Genomic DNA, 20115 nt, shown 5'->3' on the forward strand with positions numbered 1-20115 from the left:
TTGACAAGGAATCAGCTGTGGATCATGGGGCTTTCAGCCTTTCAAGTTTAGCGATCGATCGGTCGATACCGATCGGTCGGTTGAGCGATGACATCAGTTATCAAATTTTTCCATACAATTCCCCGTCCGTTTGACCACGGAACCTAGCAAATGTTGCGAAACGCTCGTACATCTACACCGTACCGTACCTCGTACGGGAATTGCAATTGCCTAAGGTTATTATCGAAAGTGTTTACGGGGAATGTCGTAGCTATAAAATAGAGAACACACAGCAGCGAATGAAAGGAAAATCATCGCGTGAGCTTCCGTGGCGTCGTCTCCATTTGGCACATACGAAAATAAAACTCAAAAGGTTTCATTCAGATTGGAAAATGGCAAAAGTGACGCAACACCCGGATATTTTTAACATCAAACACAAGCAGAATAGATTGCAACGAAAAGAGCAGACTTGTCGAGATACTCGTGTACTGTGTCATGCCCCACTCATAACCGATAAGAGCTACATATGATGGGCCCCATCCTCTAAGAGCCGCCTACAACCCATTCCCACCCAGTTTTCCAGCTCGGCTCGGAGTGGTGTTGTCAAGCCCAATCCCAAAGACCCTGTGGCGCCCCCATAAATAATTTATTCCAAGCGCTTTATGCTCTGCCCATCTGGAGGAGGACGAGAAGGAGGCAAGGCCATTCATTGTCAAGGCTCTGGGCAAGTAAGTGGGCGCCACACCGCTTGACGCTTCCATTGTTCGTCGCGCTGCCATCCTTGACATTGACTTTGACTGCAGTCGAGCGAGGCCTGGCCCGACCTTCTCTCTTTGTGGAAGGCAATGCCTGCATATATGCGTTAGTTCCGTCCATAGGGCATCTAGAATGCAGGTCACACTGAAGGGCAGGCCTGGGCATGATCACGACGGACAAACAACAGTACAGTAGCTTTTCAGTAGATTATAACGTAGTTCCAGATTAAGTTTACCTCCTGCACGTGCCTCACTCATGCCTGGCCAAAAACCTCATTCCTTACTTGATTACTGTGATCGCCTCACAGATTCTTGAATATTAGAATACTTAATTGACTGTGGAACGCTTTCAAATAATACTATATGATTGTGTTCTCGGCAAATGTTTTTGGGCGGAATTGTCACTCGGCAAATATATGACTATTCCACATTTCACTTGTGTGTGTTGTCGGGGCCTGTTCCGCTGTCGGGTGGGGTAAATACGATTCAGATGCTTCCCGATGATGCCGGATTACTCATCCGGCAGGGGCTTCTAGTGGGCCAATTTGGCTGACAGGCGGCCGGCAGCTAGAAGCCAGCAAGGGAAGCTGTCACTCAGGCAGCAAGTACTACTGATGATGATGTTGATGGTGTCAATCATTTTCAGAAACTTGTACGTTTGTAATCCGATTATGTGTAATTGGCGACAATCAAAACGGAAGCAGATATGTATCCTCGATTGGTGCTGGATGGGAGTCGACCTTGAGCTGGATGCTGGCGCATCCGCATCCGCAACCGCTCTGCCGCGCCAAGGACACGCGCTGCACCTAAAACTTTTCCCATCATCGATTTTCCTGCTTCTGGGCGGGATAGCAAGGACATGGTGGCTGGTTTGTTTCTGTCGTTGGGCTTGCATTAGAGCCCACTCCTGCGGAATCGCAATTAGACGAAAAGCCATGCGTGCAAGAAGACAGTTTTCTTGGAGCCACAAGAACCAGCCACCACGTCACTCCACAGAAGTAATTCTCGATAAGCGCATGCAGATATATTCGTACCTTAAATTCCTATCTATATAGATGAAGTTCCAGTCCGTGCCTGGCCGTCTGGTGCGTTATTGATAACTATTATTGAAAACACGCGCCCGCCGCTCGTGTGATTCCAGCTCAATTGGAAATACTCCGAGACATAAGTGCCACAACAGCTGCGTCAACAGCAGTTCGGCAATTGAAAATTTACAACGACAATCAAATGAGTTATTCATCATTTCTCCAGTTACCTATGATGAAACAGTGTTTATCAGCTGATTTTCATTTGCCAGTGATCAAAACAGTTGAGCTGAATGGATGGAATGCATTTCGATAGCAAATAACAGGCTCAAACAGGCTTCGATTAATGATCGATAAGAGTTAAGAGGCCACTCTCTGACATGGTTCGATGAGAGAAGCACAATAACTGAAACCATCACGCCTTCGATAGCAGAAATGTTTCGATTAATAATCGATCGAAGCTGAAGAACGAAGAAGAGACAGAACACCTTGCGATTTGATAAAAGATGATCACACAGAATGACTGTCTATGAGAATTTCCTCTCGCTCTCTTTCATTTCATAAGAATATAGAATTCAAATTTAAATTTATTCAACAACTAGCGAGCACATTATACAATTCATCCGAAAGCACGCCAACGGAATTATTTGAATTTTGTGGCATGCCAAAAAGTGAATTTATTTAATTTCTTTTTAAATCAAGCATTTATATTTTAGGCAGTAAGTCGAAGACATACGTGTGTCATCACAGCATTAAGCATGTTCATACATACATATGTATAGTGTGGATTAACTATACTATGTGGGTACGAGAACATGTGCAGCAGGTAATGTAATTCTGAATCGGACACAGACAACGCGACCCGACCGTGACATTGAAGTCCGCATATAGAAAGCAAAGCAAAAAGGCATTTCATTCGTCGCTCGAGAAGCGAATTCCCCCAATGCTATAAATTTTACTTTTTCGTACTATGCCAGGCATTCGCCAATGGGCGGGAATCCGATTTATCTAGAATCGAGATGCTCTGAGTATCGACGGGCTCTCTTTTATTTTTTGTGGGGAAGACGAGACGTCACCGGTTACCGGAACAATGGCCACGAGCCCCCGCCGTGATCGCTGGCGCTCTGATGACCGAATCTCAGAATACGTTTCCGCGTTGACGGGTGGGTCTGACGGACGGGCGGCCAAGAGAAGGCGTTGCCCAAACAGACTGGCGCAAGGCGAGCCAAGGAATGTTTGCCCCTGACAAAGACAAAGTTTGCCGGGAGCTTTTCATGGGCAATTCGAAAGAACGTGGTCACTGGCCACTGACCACGTACCACATGCCATCGGTGTTCCAAACGATTCGGCGGCTAGCACTGACCACGCCAAATTGTGGGTCGTGTCTCGTTACCAGCTGTTGCCATCTGACGGGGATGTGGGTTGTGGGTTGTGGGATATTTTGGCCCATTGCCAAATCAAAAATGCCGGCAAAATGATAAATGCCATCGCACCCTTCATGCCTGCCCCAGCGAAAAGACTGAAAACCCTTTGGGAATTTCCCATTTACTCATCGATTTAACCCATAAAGTGTGCAACATGTAGCAAAGGTCTTTTATCCCTATCGCTAACCCAGTTTATTGGGGATCCTTGGAGCCGTTTGTCTGCGTTCAGGCAGCACACGCCAGAGAAAGTCATGACCAAACGAATGAACAATGTCAATGGCAGATGCTGAAGTCCGAGAAGAGCAAGAACCCTCTCAGAGATCAGTTCGTGTGCCCCACATCAAAATATATGTGGACATGATTTTTTAAATAAAATTCGCTTTTTTCAAGCCTTGGTATCGGAAATGAACTGAAATTGCGCCGCAAGCAGAAAAAGAAAATCGGTCTCTCGCTATAAATATTGCCACGGTCCGTAGCCAGTCTATAATTGTACGAATTATATAAATATTTGAACGGCAATAGCATTTGCACGGATTTATGTGTGTGCCTCCCAGCGACTGTGTACTCTTTGTACTGGCATTTGTCGCCGGGGGATATGGATATATAGATCAAGTTTAATTTAATGCCAAAGATAAACGATAGAACGCTTACAGCAATCCAAAGGAACAGAATCGACGAAGTGGGAATTCCCTAACCTGGAAAGACGAACCGCACTTACATTTATGTCCACGAACAGGTTATCCAAGGGCATGTACCCCCTAACCGAAGTTCAATCAAACTCTTTCCACAAATGTGTCAAGAAATGAAAACAAAATGCGATGCGATGCGATGCGAAGTGTGAATTGCTAATTCGTGATGTTTCCAAAGCAAAACAATTGGAAGGCAGCCACTGGTTCGGGGATAGCAGAATGCCGTATACCCTATGTACTGTATCTACTCGTATCGGGTCTTGGCAGTCCCTTTTTATGCAGAGAAAGTCTCAGAGTTGATTGCTTGATTGCCACCAATCTGAGGAAATGAAAGTGCAATGACTCACTCACTGGTCATGCCATCAAAGATTGAAGGGGAATCACCCACCAGTAATGACAAGTTCAGTTTTAACGAGCCCCTTGTATGGGGTATTCCCATATAATTGCCATACAATTTATAAATATTAAACGAATAGTTATTCTGCTAACCAATTTGGTGGGAATTTCAAGCTATAGCACACAGCATCATAGCCCTACGAAAAAGAGTATCTGGCTCGAAATACACGAATAATCGGAGCTAAGTATGGGTATTATTTGCAGAGAGTCAGACCACAAAAAGTAAACAATATTGTTATTCTTTTCAATTGCGTCAATGGGCAGATATCTTGGGCTAGGGCGGGGTGTAGGTAGACAACAAGTATTTGCCTGTCTTACTTGGCCCTGTCCGTCCGTCCGTCTGTGTGTTCATGGTCCGGTCTGATGTCTGGCCCACGCCAACACTGGAGGCAACAAATTGCATCGATCATAATCAGCTATAGGATCAGTAAACAGATCAGTGTGGCTCAGGCGTTACTCGCTTTCGGTTTCTTCCGGACGAACGGACGCTGAATACGTATTGTTTCTGTTGATTGTTTACTCTCAGTCGATTTAACGACACAAACTGAGAACTGTTAGCCCGGCAACAATGTTGGGAGAGGGCAGAGGGGTACGCTCTTTGAAGTGGATCTCCATCCTCAGATTTATTTCTGGGAAATGAGTTCTTGCCAATCAGCAGGAATATTACGGGCATTATAAACAGCCGTCGCAGGTGAGAACCATAATTCAATCGAATAATAGTGGAATGTTTTCTCAGGCATTCGGACGATACAAGTGTTCCATTGCGCGTTGGCTTTACAGAATTTCCCCAATTGCGTTCTAATTTCGCCCGTCTCTCGGCAGAAGGATTCGAAAGAGCTACAGTTACCGTTTCCAGAATGTGTGGCACCACATATGTACATATGTTTGTATGTATGGTATGCACAATACATACCCGTAAATATCACTAAAAATTAAATATATTTTCTGTGAAATTTCTGCCGTAGCGTGACTAATGTCGTAGGTGACGTGACGTCGAGGGACCTCCGGTCCCCAGATTGGTTCGCCCATGGATGTATGAATTATTAATAGGACAAAAATGTGTGTGGATTCAAAATTCTTTGCAATTATTTCGATTCCCCCTCTCCCTCTCTCAACAGAGAGTCAAATCAATTAAATTTGATATAATTTGCCAACTGTTTTGGTTTTGTGGTTACAAAACAATTTCTATACGAAATACATACTTGAGTTTTGAAATATGAAAGCCCATTGTAGCGTTGCTCTGCCCGGCATAATCCACATAATTCCCCTTACTTTTTTGGTTCTGGGCCAAGTTTTCCCTCTGCCAGAGACGCTCTAAAGTTCAAGGACGCCTCCAGTCGAGGATGGCAGCAGCAACAACCGAATAATGGAGGATGTAGTTTCTGGGGAAATCAAATCTCATTTGCATAGATAGAAGCTTTGGCATGAGTCTAAGTTTAAGCTATTATCACGAACGAAGGTCGTCATCATCGAATAATCAATATTTACTCTTGCTATAATTAATGCAGGCCAGGGGCCGGGCTTTTCCGCCAGAGGAAATTTATTGGAAAAGCGAAATATGTAGCAGCCGAGCAGCAGAGCAGCGGAGGCTATCTTATCACTCGACACTCGGCGGCGGACTGGGCCGGGCTGCCATAAATAATCTGAACGAACAAAATGAATTGCCTGGAAGGCGATTTTCGCTGCCCGGGTGCTATTCCGATTTATGACATTCGCCAACTTATTTGCTAATTAATTATCAATTTTATATGACAGCCAGAGACTTGAGATTGCGGGGGGATAACCAATTAGTCGAGGAAATACATAATATTGTTGAAGTTTCGACCTAAACTTCGGAATTGTCGAGTGCTGTGCACTAGATGGCACATGGAGCGCCCCAAACGGAAAGCTGAACCCCCAATCTGCGACTTGGTTCCATTTTCAATTGCCTCTCATCGGGTTGCATAGCTTTGCTTGATATGATGTGCTAATTGCCGATACATCTACGACCCTACCAGAGCTGCCACAATCAGACACTGGCACGTGGCACGTGGCACTTTGGAATCAATATACCGTGGACCTTGACTTGATTGTGATTCTCTTTGGATCGGTTTTGTTTTGCTTCTGTCTGTTTTTTCCGGTTAAGGGAACAACAGTCGTGCAAAACAAGAGCAGACCCACCACAGCGACAGGAGGATTACAAGTTTAAGCAGGAATACTCTGACATTAACGGGTTGCGACCTGAAGAGACCACAGACTCGCCCTAAAAGTTCGACAATCGATGGGACATGGAAAGACACACAAGTTTACACAAGTTTTTGTTATTTATTTGTTATGAGGTTTGATAAAACCACTTTCTTCTTATCCGTGTTCAATTAATGCCCAACAATGAAAACCAAAAGCCGACAAAGTTCTAGCCTAAAATGCCAGTCTGATATTCCCGGGAAAACAAAATAATAATACAATACAAATAGAACTAAAAACAAATCAACTGACACAGTCCCCAAAAATTACCTTTACATTCAGTTAGCTTTCATACAGGAGGGTGGAATAAGTAGGATGGGACGGGACGGGATGGGATGGGGAGAATATTTGAGGGATCGAGCTGCTTGCCTGCCCATTAAAATCGATATTTGTAGTAAGCTTTCATACGGAGATGGGGAACTAGTTTTCACACAGGATCTATAAACCAGTATAGTGCCCATTCTGCGTACCCTGCATGTCATACAGTGCCGCTCAACTGAATATGTTCAACAATTTTCATAAGTCAAACCGCTATATCTTTTTAACCAACATATGTATGTATGTACATTCAATTCAGTTAACTTCGATAGATAGAGTGATCTTTGCACTCAGTAGTTTTGGGATTCAATTCGATCTCTTCAAGGATGTGGGATGTGGGATGGGATCGATATGTGGGCTGTGGGATCGTTCTGCTTACCTACACTTTTGTTTTCGCTTACAAAATTCGAGTAGTTGTGCTTAAGGGCTACCATACGATGTAAACAAGTTCTACGATAGAAATCTTGGATTGCAATATGTGTTTTTGTGTTTGTGTGTGGGGAAGGTTTGGTGTGGTGTGCTATATACTAGTACGACAACTAATTTGGATAGTACAAAAATATATATATATGTATATGTATATATACGTATAGGCATATGCATAATCTATATGGTCTAGAGGCCGAGCAGACATTCGGACATGCCTACTGCGGCATACTCCGCGGGCTACGCCTGCGTCACAAAATAAACCTCGCCGGAGGATCCGACGACGACAGCATGTGTGTCCCCGGGGGCGCTGGTGCCGAGGCCCCCGGGGGCAGCGGCAATCATGTTGGACATGTCGGTGCCATTGCTAACGATGCTGACAGCGCCACTGAAGGCGGCATTGCTATTGCTGGTGGCGTCGCTTATCTGCGCCTCGCTGTGGTCCGTGCTCTCCACGTGCTGCTGGAGTCCGTCGATGCTGTCGTAGAGGGTGGAGCACTCCCCGCACTTGTAGAAGGGATCGATCACGTCGGGATGTTTGCGCTCCACGTGCCAGCGCAGGTTGGCGGCCGACGAGAAGTTCTTGCGGCAGTTGGAGACGCCGCAGCAGTAGGCCCGCTGTTGGTGCGTCTGCCGGTGCCGGTAGAGGATGGCCTTCGACTTGAACGTGCGATTGCAGATGGTGCAGATGGGGGTGTTGGTCTCGGCGTCGTGGGTCTTCATGTGCATGCGCAGCATGCCAGGACCCTTGAAGCTTTTCAGGCAGATCTGGCACTGCGGCTGCTTCTTGCAGTTGGCCCGAATCCAGTTGGTGTGCGAGTGCATGTGGTTCTGCAGTCCCTTGAACTGCCGGAACTCCGTGCTGCACAGGTGGCAGACGTACCGCCCCGAGCCCAGCGGGGAGGTGTGCTGTTTGATGAACTCCGTCACGAGATTGGCGTCGATTTCGTAGTTGTCGTCCGCCCCGGCAGCAGCTATGACGCTGGCAGTCTGGACCAGCTGTCGGGAATTGGCAGCCGCCAGCTTGCTGCTGATGGCAGGCGGACTGCTCTGATGATTGCACAGCTCCAATGTGACGGCGGTTGCCGATGTGGATGTCGACGTGGACTGGTTACCTCGCTTGGCCCGCTTGGGCGTGGGACTGGGGGAGCTGACGCTCAGGGTGGGGGTGCCCATGTTGTCGTCTGTCGTCGCCTGACTGAACTCGACCACGGCATTCTCCAGAGATATGCTTTGCAGCTCCATCCCCTCCATGTCGTCCTGATGGTGCTGGTGCAGCTCTACGTCATCCGCATCCATAAAGGCTTGCTCCATGTCCGCACTGGCCTCGCCGTCTGCTGGTTCCAGGAAGGGTTGCTCGAGGTCCCCAGTGGTCTCGCCGTCTGGTGGCTCCATGATGGCGTAGTGCAGCTCATCGTCCATATCTCCGCTCAGATTATGCTGGTCCGCGTCGTCTGTGATGTATTCACAGTCGGGTGTTATGGTCTCGTCGGCCTCATCCATCAGATCCTCTTCCTCCAGCTGGATTTCCTCTATGATAAATCTGTCCTCATCATCCTCGGTCTTCAAGTCGCTGTCTTCCAGCTGCTGCTGATCCAATTCATCGAAGTATTCGGGCTCCTGGCCTTCACTTTGGGTCAGGTCGTCGTCCATTAATACCTGATGCTGGTGATCCTTCAGGAATTCCTGGTGCTGGTCTTCATCCAGGACGATCGTCTCGAACGATTGACCCTTGCTATCGAGGCTTTCATAGACCTCTTCGAATTCCTCGTCTTCCACATCGCAGCCGTCGTCCAGGAGATGCACGTCGGCATCTGCCAGGGAGCCGGTTCCGTTGCCCATGTTCACCGGGGATGTGGTTGTGGTCACTGTTGTCACGCCCGTGGGCGCCATACTCCTCTGCGGCACCAACTGGACTAGCTGCAGCGTCTGCGTGCCGTTCGGCTGCTGGACTATCTGGAGGGTCTGTCCGTTGGGCGCCTGGAGGAGCTGTGGCAGGAACTGTGCTTGCTGGGCGCCCCCATTTCCGTTTGTCGTTCCGTGCGGCGCAGTGCTGATGATCTGCGCCAGCTGTGGGGCCACGATCTGGGCAGTTGTGATAAATTGACCATTGGGCAGCAGAATTTGCTGGGGCATCGTCCCGGCGGTTGTGGTCGAGAGCAGGTTGTGGGTGGGGGCTTGCTGGAGAGTTGGCAGTTGAATTTGCTGAAGTTGCTGCTGCAGCGTGGCTTGCTGTGGCGGTGGCGGGGCTGGTGCTGGCTCTGGCATGAGCTGCAGCTGGGCAGGAGGCGACGCTGCGGCTGACTCCAGGTGCCGCAGCTTGATCTGGCGCGACCCTTTCTTCAGCAATGGCTTCAGCTTGGGCTTGCTTTGGATGTGCTGTTGCTGGGCCATTTGCTGCTGGAACTGCTCCTCCAGTTGCTGCTGCTTGAGCTGCTTCTGCAGGAGCTTCTGCTGCTTGCGTTCCTGCTGCTGCTGGTGCTTCGCATTGGCCGACGACTGCTCCTCCATCGCCATGCGCACTGTGAGGCCTGTGATGTACTCGCGCAGCTCCTTGTCGCTGCGCTCGACGAGCGTCTTGAAGGCGTGATTCCGACTCACAGAGTGGACGCACTGAACACAGATCTTGTCGGGCCAGCCCTCGGTGGGCACTATTCGCACGCTGGTGCAGTCCATCAGCATCTCCGGCACCTTCTCGCTGAAGAGTGGACGCATTTCCTTTCGCTCAGATATGCAAAGGCGACAGATTTTGTCCAACTCCAGGGCTTTCTTGCGGTCCATCATTGATTAAGCGATTGAGTGTTCAGTAGGATTCTGCAAAAAAAGATCCATGTGAAAAAAAGGCCTACAAGTTGTGCTAATCTTGAAAAAGTAGCACCGAGTACGGGTGCGCCGAGTGTGCCAGCCCAATCGCTTTCGTATTGTCCCTGGTCATTGTTATTGTCTGTACGCCTGTTTCCGCGCCAAATTTCATTAATTAAAAATGTAATCAATGGTCAGCTGCGAAATCAGCCTGCCGCTGTTAGGCAGCTGTTAGGAAACAACAGCACTGTTGAGAGCCGTTTCCTACTGGTCTGGTAGCCCTGCGGCCGCAACTGGGGCGAGACAGAGACAGCCATACTGTTATACACAATTTACCATCTTGGTGTTGGTGTGAGCGAAAAATCCTATTTTCAGGCACAAAAGCGAAACAAATACATAATCTTTGGTTTTGGGGCCCGAATTCAAGAAATATCAAGCAGCGCTTTCATTCACCTGCTCCCGTACTCGATGCACACTTCACTGGAGATTTACACACGCGTAAATTGCTGTTCTTATGCACTTACCTGCGTTGTATTTATATAATTTGCGTAGCTCGCACCACATTCAATATAAAAATTCCTCAAATATGGCCGCGTCACACAATTTCTGCATTAAGTTCACACATTTCTGTTTGTTTGTCTTTTTTGCACGCACAACACACCGATTTAAAAGAATGCCACACCAGAGGGTTATTCTGGGGCAAGTTAATCAAACAACTAGATATCCAGGCAGGTATGGAATTTATACAAATTTAATGAATGAATTTCCTATTTCCCCAATCGCGGTGAAGGAGCTGTAAATGTCTCTGCGTTTGTCTTTCTCTGTGTGTGAGTGAGACGATAGGCGTGTTTGATTGCAGCGTTGCCAACTTGCTGATATAAAAAAGCACTAGCGGTAATATACCACTACACTTCAAGTAAAGGCAGTGAGATGAGACAGGTATAAAAACCAGCATGAAAAAAACGTTGAGCGAGAACAATACATATACATATGCTATTTTTAGATTTGTGGTCGATCTGGAATAATAAGTTGGTTAATCGGAATCGCACAAACTTATTGTTGTGTCGTGTTTTTTCAGACTAGATTGGTCTTGAAGTGCAGTGGCATACGACCAAAATTGCCGGTCAAAATATTATATTTTGTGTAATTGAAAAACATTTCGTTTACCTTTCTTGCAATCCAAAAGCGGATCCCATGCCTTCTTCACATTTGAGTTTCACCTGCCAATACAACTCACTCGAAAATTCGCGTTTTATTCACCGACCACGTAACACTCCTCTCCTCACTCACTCCCAGCAGCACAAATACAGTTAAATTATGATTGGAAAGGGAGGAATCTAGAGCAAAGGATTTGGCAGCTGGGTTGCCAACTCGTTCGATTCAAGTGACATTGCAAAATAAATTCGGAAATTTGCTTAAATTACTATTAATTAATTCAGGCAGGCGGCGCGCTTGTGTTGGCCAGATCGTACTTCTGCCTTTTCTTGCTCTTTCTGCTCTGGTTGCGGACGATCAGGTACACGCCAATGATCACAGCCACGGCCACCAGAAGGCAGGTGACCACAAACCAGCTGTAGAAGCCCGGCTCATCCTCATCCTCTGTCGCGTTCTCCCATTCAGTAAAATTGGCCGCAGATCCGTTCAGACTGAGTCTGGATAGTTGGTGCTCCCGGAATAGCGAAGCCTTCACGAGATTGTTCGACTCGGGGGCCTCAAAGGCCGGCTCCGTGTTGTCTATTCTGACAAAGGTGAGCCTGGCTCCGCTTATTGGCTGCCTGTAACGCCGCAAACCGTTTCCATAGTACTCGTAGATGTCTGCACTGAACTCCCGGTGCTGATCCACCCACTGCCCAATCACCTGCACCTTCACTTCGCTCCTGGGATCCATGCTGCGGCCGAAGTAGGCCTTCTGCTCCACGTCCAGGCCGCCCACACCGTCAGCATCAAGCTCCAGGACGGAACCACGATGCTCGAACAACAGGGGGAGCTTTGTCAGGTGCTCATCCTGGTATATGCTGCTCGTGTTCAGGTGGATTTTCTCCACAAACGCATAGTTGATGCTGCCATAGATGGGCTTGCGCTCGCCGCTGGGATTCTTCAGCACGCTGTCGCCCAGATGCATCTTGTAGCTATTGGTAATATTGCGCCAGGGCATATACGTAATGTTCCGCAATTGGTACATCAGAGGCTCCAGCTCAACCAGCACGTTTATGTTGTCCTCCAGGCCGTACTGCAAAATGAAAGGAAGTTGTTTAAAAGCAGATTGATCACGTCTGCTGGTGCAACTTACAAAGTTATCTCCGAATATCATGACCACACAGGTGAAGAGATTATCCGAAACGGCGTTGACTAGATCCGTGTGTCGGAAGTGGCACAGCTCCGTCTTCTCCCGCTCGACACTCGTTGCCTTGGCTATGTACGTGAGCCGCTCTTTGGGATTCAGTTCGGGGGCATAGAACTTGAGCATCATGGGGTAGGGCACCCAGGCCAGCACGGAGCTGCCATCGTTGTTGCATATTTCCGACTGCGGGCCACGGCCGCTCAGCTCTCCATTGTGCAGCTTAAAGAAGTGATGATTGTCCCTCTTGACCGTCGTGGAGCCGTGGTCTGTGCACATGGTATCGATGAAGCTCTCCTGAGGATTAGCAAGATAAAATGTTGAAGAGGAAACACTCGGGTTGCGTGCTCGTCAAAAAGTTCCCCTTATCTGCCCTGTGCGCATTATCTCCCTATCGTCAAGCTAATTCAATTTGGAATAGCAAGCCGCAGACACTTGCGCCACTCGAATTTGGCTCGCGACGAATTATCTATTACTCATATTGGCATTGAAAGTGTCATTTAAGGATGTAGCTCCATCAAACCGGTTTCTACCAATGACTGATCGTTTGATTGATCAACTATTTATGGCAGGAATAGAGTGTGAATCTCACATAGGCTCAGAGTGGGATAAAGAGCCGATTACCTTCTTATACATGTATCTAAACCTAAACCTATAGTTCTGTTTTCATTTGCTACTCCCATGGGCTAAATGGTTCACCTTCTCTTTGGTCGTCAATGTTGTGGCCTTAATGTGGCACTTTAGATCCTTTTCAGTGGGTATGACCACATGGCGATCAATATCGGCGAGGAGCAAAGGCTGCGTCTCTATGCAGAAATGGGGGTGCTCCTCGAACGCCGTGCAAAGCGCCAGCAAGGTCACGAGTCCAATTATTGTTTGAATAAACATTTCCGCTGTTCCGTTGGCGAGAGTTCTTGGGACTCCTCCGTCGCGCAATCGATCGAAACGCTCTGTACGGCTGGCAAATCGTAACTAAATTTGCAATTTTAAATTGACAGCTATTCGATTGCCTATTCGAACGCAGCGCAGTCAACTTGACCGCAAAACATCAGCAGCCCGATAAACGACGAGCCGATCGTCCGAATATAACCATATTTATCTATTGATGAAGGATTTGCCCGAGATTCACTACGATTTTTGGAGGTGCGAGAGTTAAACGCGGTGCGCTGGCCATAGCCGAATCAAACGTCGAACGAAACACAATTGATTGGCGTCACACCAATGCCAATGAGTAAGGCCTGCCACGGCCCGACCGAAGGGGAGTTCATTTCCCAAACTTGGAGCCCACCGTCGGCGATAAGATAAACGTTAAGCGATGCAGGCATTCGTAGATATCTCCCATTAGGAGGAGGGGAAGTGTCTCTGGTGGCACATTCTATTTATGGCAATGGCTAACCCCTGAGAGGGGTTCACGATGGACAATATGCGTGCGCTTAATGCTAACCAGATTACACATGTGTTTAATAGAAAAAGTATACATCTTTTATAGCTTTGTACAGTTGACATTGTTGAACAATATTCGGTTGCTTACAATTTACAGATTGGTTTCTCACAGATGGTTTTGTGAAGTAGATTTACGATTACAGTTGAGAGCTTCTTTAACGCTCTTTTTCTTATGCTTTGTACAATTTTCAAACACAACATTCTTTTAAATTTAACAGTATACAAACTATATTAAGACTATTGAAGATTTGGATGTGAATTCCTGTTCGTTTCGTGCACGCTGCGACGAGAATGGGGAAATAAACGACGACACGACACGGGACGAGACGAGACAATGGGGGGAGGAACAGGATGGTGGGTGGCTATACTCAATCTAAGGATGGAGAAAAGACAAGTCTTACACGAACAGAATCTAAAGAGTACGAGGTATTACCATCACTGCTGCCGTCGTCGAAGGCGACATCGAGACCGGCATCGGATAAGAGCTCCATATCGATATCGTCATCACCGTCACCATCGCCATCGCCATCATCGTCCTCCTCATCATCGTCATCAGAGTCGAGAAGATCGACTATATCATATCCGTCATTATCCATATCATCCCCGTCATCATCGTTGCTCGAAGAGTTAAAATTGCGAAGCATCGGAAATTGCAGAAAATTCGGACCTAGAGCAAATGCTGAATAAGCGACAGACAGACTTGTTTGTAGTCCCGAATTCATGATATATAGAATTGTGGGAATGAGGACTCACTGTTTTCGGAACCCGTATCGGAGCCGTCCTCATCAGATTCGGGCACCTCCTCATCATCTTCCTGCAAGCATAGACATAATATTTAATTCAATATCATCCATACGCCGCATAAGAGCTCTGAGATCGATGGCAGCGTTGACGCCGCCACCGCCAACTCCAACTCCGTTGCCATTGCCACCCAGTGTACGTGCTCGCCGTCGCACCCCAACAATTGAGCTGTTGGGTGCATGCTGGCGAGAAAGATTCGGACTTGCGTTCGAGGCGGGACTGTCCCGGCGTGGCCGTGGGTTGTTCTCCTGTTCGTTGTTGGTACGGAGCAGTGGACTTTCTGGCGCACCGCCCCCGGCTGGTGGGCGCGACACATCATCAAACACACGAAGTAGAGCTTCGCCACCATTCCCATGAGAGTGTGGTGAATGTGCAGGTGCCTCCGCCTCGGCGCTATTGCGTCCGCCCACCTCGTTGGCTAGATCCTTAACCGCACGCACCTCTTCCGATCGCTCGCTCTTTTTCACGCCAACCGCATAGATCTTCACATAAGTCTCCTGCTTCGATTCGTAGCCACTGTAATCCTCGACCACGGCAATCAGACTCCCGTTCGCACTGACGCTCAGGTCATTGATGTTCCGCTTCACGTCGATGGTGGCTATACTCGAGTAGTCGTAGGCGTCAAGCACATTGAAGCTCGTATCATAGGTGGTGGTGTCCATGTCGTGGTCCCTGTCCGTTCCCAGGCTGGCCCCATAAATCACATGCATTGGCGAGAACGTGCAATTGCGTTGATCCAGAACTGGCACCGTCTGCAGCAGATGGAAAGTGCGCAGGTCCCACACCTCAGTGTTGGATATAATCTGTGGAAACGAAGCATGTGTGTCAGCATTAAAGGAGATGAGTGGGGTGGAGGTTGTTGCGCGATACGGTACCTCCAGGCAGTTTGGATGGAAGACTCCGGATATACACTGATTGAATTTGTCAAACTTGTGGATCTCCTTGCCGGAACGCACATCCCAGAGCACACCATCTGAAGCAGAAGGACGAATCAATTATGAATTCAAACAAGGGGCGGCTGGCCATTGACTTACCTGACAAAACCAGTTCGTCGGTGCGGCAAAGCGTGGCGCGGTTCTTAGTATACTGGTTGGGTATGGTGGGGGTGAAGGTGGACAGCTTGGAGCCCGTGTTGATGTCGAAGAGCGTGGCACACTGCAAAGAAATAGCGAGTCGAGTCGAGTCACGTTGGGAAAACACCACGGGAGAACCTTTAGCCGCACTCACCTCGTTCTGTGTACCCAAGAGGCGATCCTGCGAGGTCTGACTGAACTCGCAGTATGTGACATCGGATAGAGTCAGCTTTAACTTGAACTCGTTGTCCGCAATGGACCATAGGATGCTGGTGGGAGTACGCCAGAAGCTTGATGTGATGACCAGGTCCCCAGCTCGGTTGGCCTTGATCGCATCTACACTGAAGTTGTGACAGTTGGAGTAGAACTGCTCGACGCCGTCGTTCATGTTGAAGACCCGACCATCGCCCTGCTGGGTGCCCACGATGATGTACTTGCCCACGAGGTCGCAGCAGGTGAACTCCAGATCCTCGTACTCAGCCGACCGAATGGTGCGCCAGGGAGAGAAGTGCGTGTGCACATACCGCCGGTCAAAGCGTCCCGTGGTGAAGCCTGCCTGGGTGCGGAAGTGTCGACTCGTCAGATTGTAGTTGGAGCTGAGCAAGCGGCTGGGCCGTGGATCGGGGCACTTGTGCGGCTCGTACAGATCAAACTGCGGGCAGGTCGTCACCGGGTTGTTGCACAGCGAGTGCTGGTTGGTTAGATACTCCGTCACGATCGTGTTGAGGGTCACCCGCTTCGGGTGTAGGGGAACCGAGGAGGCGAAGTCTTCCGGCAGACCTATAGCGCTACAGCCGGGCTCGGCAATCTGCTTCTGTATGGAGCGGCCCACAGAGCTGATGGAGCGCTCAGTCCTCCGTATCTTGATCGGCGTTTGGACGGAGATGCTACTAAAGTTGGGTATGCTGGCTGTGGAGGTGCTAGCCCCGCCGTAGGGCGAGTCCTCGTTATAACTCCGATTCATCTCGCCATTCGACATGATTGCCGCATTCACGTCCTGCATGCGGCTCCTCAGGCGACTCCTGGAAATGGAGCTGCCACTGCAGAGAGCTTTGTAGTCGAAAGGCGACTGATGGAAACTCCTGGTGGTGGGAGTCTGCAACGGAAGCCCCACCTCGCGCTGCAGCATCTGGGCGGTCTGCGAGAGGCCTTTGCTCTCCAGGTGCTCGAAGATCAGCTGGTAGAGCTGCTGCTCGTTGTACTGGATGCGGGTCTGGGCAATCACGTTTGCCTTGTGCATGTTGGAGAGCGATGGATCCAGCGGATTGTTCAGCGCCTTGGTCTTGCCCGATACGCGCTCGAGCAGCTCGAGGGCGTATTTCTGGAAGATCACATGCTCGGCTCTCTTCTCCTGCAGAATGGGATCCCTCATCAGGCACTGCAGCTGCCCACCGGCGAACAGGGGAAGCTTGCTGACGATCTGCCTGACGCGGTCTGATCTGGCCAGACCGGCCAGAGCTCGGCAGGCCATTCCTCTAATGCAGTCCGCATCTGTGATGGGGCCCTTGGTCTGCATCAGGGAGAGCAGGACCACAATCCCATTGTTGGAGCAGACCGACTCCCACACCTTCTCGATCAGCTCCTCGGCATACTTGTGGTTGGCCTTGTTCCTTTTAGAGGAGCTGCCAAACTTGATCAGGCTGTTTCCGCTGTCCTTGCGTATGATCGGCGAGCAGACGCAGTGACAGAGCACGGCCAGAGCCGACTTCAGCACCTCGGCGTCGGAGGTGATTTCTCCGGCTGCCGCTCCCAGAACCGAGCAGAAGCCCGAGGTGGTCGTCTTGTCCAGCATCTGTATGCGCTCGCACAGCACCACATAGACCCGGGGAATCACACAGCACACGCTTAGCGCATCCAATGCAGACCGAACCGTCTCCGAGCGACCGCTGTTCACCCAGTCGTAGCTGAAGGCTATGATTCGCAGCAGCATTGAGATGCCGCCCAGCTTCATCAGCTGGTCCACGGGCTGCCAGTGGCCGCGGATCGATGTGTGCTCCTGGAGAGTGCGTATCTGCTCGTGCAACTGGTCGAAGGTGAGTTTGGCCGCCACTGTGGGGTTCTGGTTGAAGTAGTGCGCCGACGACGGAGAGGTGGAGGTCGCATAGTGCTGCGACAGGAAGCTGTTGTACTTGAAGAAGAAATGCGCCTCCATATAGCGCTTGAGGGCCACGCACACGTGACGCACCATCTGGCGGGAGGCGCACTCCACATCATCGTTGATATCCGAATCGTTGTCGCTGTCATTCTGGCTGGGATCGAGTATCTTCAGCACGGATATCTGCAATATCACAACAGAATAGCTCAATCGGCCTCCATTTAGGAGTTCGTTCAAAGTGTCACTTACAACATTGTAGAGTTTACGGAGACCATCTTGGGCATCGAACTCGTCCAGAATCACCTTGAACTGGAAGCTCAGGCTGAAGAACATGGTGGCATGGCACTTGGAGGAGTCGTGGCAGCGACCCAATATCCACAACGCGTAGCGCACCAGCTCCGAGATGAGGGGACGCTGCATGCTGCATATCCGCTCCATGGCATCCTCGCAGTACGCCAGATAGTAAATGGCAATGGACACGCCCGTGGTGGCCAGACTAGGGCGCGGTACTTTCAGCAGCAGCTAAATGAGACAATGACAATGCCGTGTCTATGAGAGATTTTTCCAGAGTTTCCCCCCTCAAATTCACTTACCTCCAGGCCGCCGTGGGATATAAACTCCAGAGCGAATTTCTTGTGGCAAAGCAGGGAGGCCAAGTACTTCAGCACCTCGTAAGCGAGGCAAGTGTCGCGGCGATCGAGGTTCTCCAGATAGCCGAATATCAGCTGCATCACGTTGTTCTCGAAGGCCATGGCCAGGAATTCCTGGTACTCGCCGAGGCTGGTGAGGAACCGCATGATCAGCTTTTGGCTGGCATCGGCCGTTGGCGGGTGCAGCGGTATGTACATCCGCTTGTAGTAGCGCGACTGGGAGAAAGCATCGCGGCTGTTCTCGAAGAGAATCGACATGTTGGAGGCATCGCCATGGTTTGAGCTCGCAATGCCGCTTCCGTTGTGCTGCGGCGACTGCGGAGCCGACGCTCCGTTGCCGCAGGCCATCCAACAGAGCAGTCCGCCAGAGGCGCTGCTGTCGGCTGAATAGTTTAGCGCCGATGGGTGGTCCGCTGAGGCGCTTTTGCTTATGGCCAGAAGCATGTGCAGGCGCTTGATCATCTTGGGTACCAGACGCATGTTCTGATCGCGATAGTTGATCGCAATGTCGCTGACCTCCATGGCCTCGGCAAGAAGTCCGGTTGCATAGCTCTGGAGCGGCTCGATGCTGTCCTCCGCCCAGCTGTAGATGCGATTGATAGTGCCATCGTCGTTGGCTGTCTGGAAGACGGCAGTTGTCTCCAGACCTGGCATAATCTCCAGGATGAGGCGGCACGCCAGGATGTTCAGCTCCAGGGAGCTGCGACTGATGGTCTGGCGACTGAAGTAGTTCTCGCGCAGATAGTCGTTTAGCAACTGTATGGGTACAAAACACGATTTAATTCGAAGCCAAATATTGGTTGACAGCGCTTCTCACCTTCCCCATGAACACATCTTTGCGGAAGAGCAACTTGAGGAGCAGCCCATACTGGCAGCTGGGATCGGCGCGATATGGATGCCTCGAGTCCAAGGGATCCGGATCCTTGCGCATGTAGGCGTCCTTTTCGCGCTCAAAAATCTCCGCCAGACTACAATTTGTTTATTTATTAGCCCATCAATTTATTATTCTGCATCATCACTTCTCGCCTTACCTCTTCAGAGTGGGCACGGGATCGTAGCCACTTTGAGTCTGCTGCTGCTCCCAGCGGTCGATGATTTGCGTCAGCTCTTTCTTGGTGGACGAGCGCCTATCGGCGGCTGCGTCTTCTTCTTGATTGCCAAAGGCATCGTCGGCGGCGGGGCTGCTGTCGCTCTCGTTTTCCTCAGCGGCTTCCGCATCACCACCGCTCATGGCATCCTCCTCTGCTCCTGCCTCTTCTGCGGCTGCCTCATCATCATTATCATCGTCGCTTTCGTATGCAATTGCCACAGCTTCGGCCATCGCTATGATAGCCTCTCTCTCGGCTTCCGCATCAACGTCCTCCTGCGCCGCCCCGGCCAGCGCCTCGTTACCGTTTTCACCGCCCTCTGACATCGTCAATGTGGACAAAATGTGAAAATACGTTTAACGCGCACCAACAGATTCACAGCAGTCTCACGGTTAGTAAATAATTTAGTCAACTTGCGAAAATAAAGCGTGCGGCATACCACGCGCTCGAGCCGATATATCGATGGTTTGAGCAATCGATGCTGAAACCATGCAGCCCTGGTCGTTAGGTGGGGAAACAATGAAGCCGGGTCGGGTCTGATGTTTGTTATTTTTTCGAATGTTTTTTTTTGTTGACACTTCGTACTTCTC

At 49.7% G+C, this 20115-nt stretch overlaps 4 protein-coding genes and 1 long non-coding RNA gene across 14 annotated transcripts in view; 1 reads left to right on the top strand and 4 right to left on the bottom strand.

Moving 5' to 3' along the window:
- Ip6k (Inositol hexakisphosphate kinase) overlaps window positions 1-11427 on the bottom strand; it is a 25965-nt gene extending 14538 nt beyond the window's left edge. Inside the window, exon 1 of the mRNA XM_002138224.3 lies at window positions 11205-11427. The gene's annotated coding sequence lies outside the window, so the exon portion shown is untranslated. The remainder of the gene's footprint in view (window positions 1-11204) is intronic.
- Window positions 4668-5490, top strand: LOC26534133 (uncharacterized). 6 transcript variants are annotated; one of them, XR_004468598.1, is made up of 3 exons: window positions 4674-4959; window positions 5049-5155; window positions 5234-5490. It is a non-coding gene; the product is annotated as an uncharacterized lncRNA (long non-coding RNA). The 6 variants fall into 6 exon arrangements; XR_004468600.1 differs by having other exon boundaries at window positions 5049-5151; XR_004468597.1 differs by having other exon boundaries at window positions 4679-4959; window positions 5091-5155.
- On the bottom strand, window positions 6553-10896 carry LOC4803703 (uncharacterized). 2 transcript variants are annotated; one of them, XM_033377380.1, is made up of 2 exons: window positions 10562-10896; window positions 6553-10049 (listed from the first exon to the last, which is right to left on the bottom strand). In XM_033377380.1, the coding sequence occupies exon 2, from the start codon at window positions 10017-10019 to the stop codon at window positions 7476-7478; it is 2544 nt and encodes an 847-aa protein (XP_033233271.1). In that variant the 5' UTR covers window positions 10020-10049; window positions 10562-10896; the 3' UTR covers window positions 6553-7475. The 2 variants fall into 2 exon arrangements, with proteins under 2 accessions (XP_033233271.1, XP_001360378.4); XM_001360341.4 differs by lacking the exon at window positions 10562-10896 and adding an exon at window positions 10114-10230.
- On the bottom strand, window positions 11271-13593 carry LOC4803704 (uncharacterized). Its single transcript, XM_001360342.4, has 3 exons — window positions 13075-13593; window positions 12328-12672; window positions 11271-12267 (listed from the first exon to the last, which is right to left on the bottom strand). The coding sequence occupies exons 1-3, from the start codon at window positions 13261-13263 to the stop codon at window positions 11473-11475; spliced, it is 1329 nt and encodes a 442-aa protein (XP_001360379.2). The 5' UTR covers window positions 13264-13593; the 3' UTR covers window positions 11271-11472.
- A 215-nt stretch (window positions 13594-13808) lies between these two features.
- On the bottom strand, window positions 13809-20075 carry mahj (LisH and WD40 domain-containing protein mahjong). 4 transcript variants are annotated; one of them, XM_033377379.1, is made up of 11 exons: window positions 19469-20071; window positions 19255-19405; window positions 18381-19193; window positions 18037-18309; window positions 15847-17970; window positions 15654-15774; window positions 15495-15592; window positions 15060-15422; window positions 14572-14632; window positions 14252-14485; window positions 13809-14191 (listed from the first exon to the last, which is right to left on the bottom strand). In XM_033377379.1, exons 1-11 carry the CDS (start codon window positions 19849-19851, stop codon window positions 14187-14189), a joined length of 4626 nt encoding a protein of 1541 aa, XP_033233270.1. In that variant the 5' UTR covers window positions 19852-20071; the 3' UTR covers window positions 13809-14186. The 4 variants fall into 4 exon arrangements, 2 of the variants coding, with proteins under 2 accessions (XP_033233270.1, XP_015039289.1); XM_015183803.2 differs by having other exon boundaries at window positions 14252-14497; XR_001452096.2 differs by lacking the exon at window positions 13809-14191 and having other exon boundaries at window positions 14401-14485; window positions 14572-15422; window positions 19469-20075.
- Window positions 20076-20115: the final 40 nt, after the last annotated feature.

The sequence above is a fragment of the Drosophila pseudoobscura genome, chromosome 3 (genome assembly GCF_009870125.1).
Source record: "Drosophila pseudoobscura strain MV-25-SWS-2005 chromosome 3, UCI_Dpse_MV25, whole genome shotgun sequence".
NCBI classification, from domain to species: Eukaryota; Metazoa; Arthropoda; class Insecta; order Diptera; family Drosophilidae; genus Drosophila; species Drosophila pseudoobscura.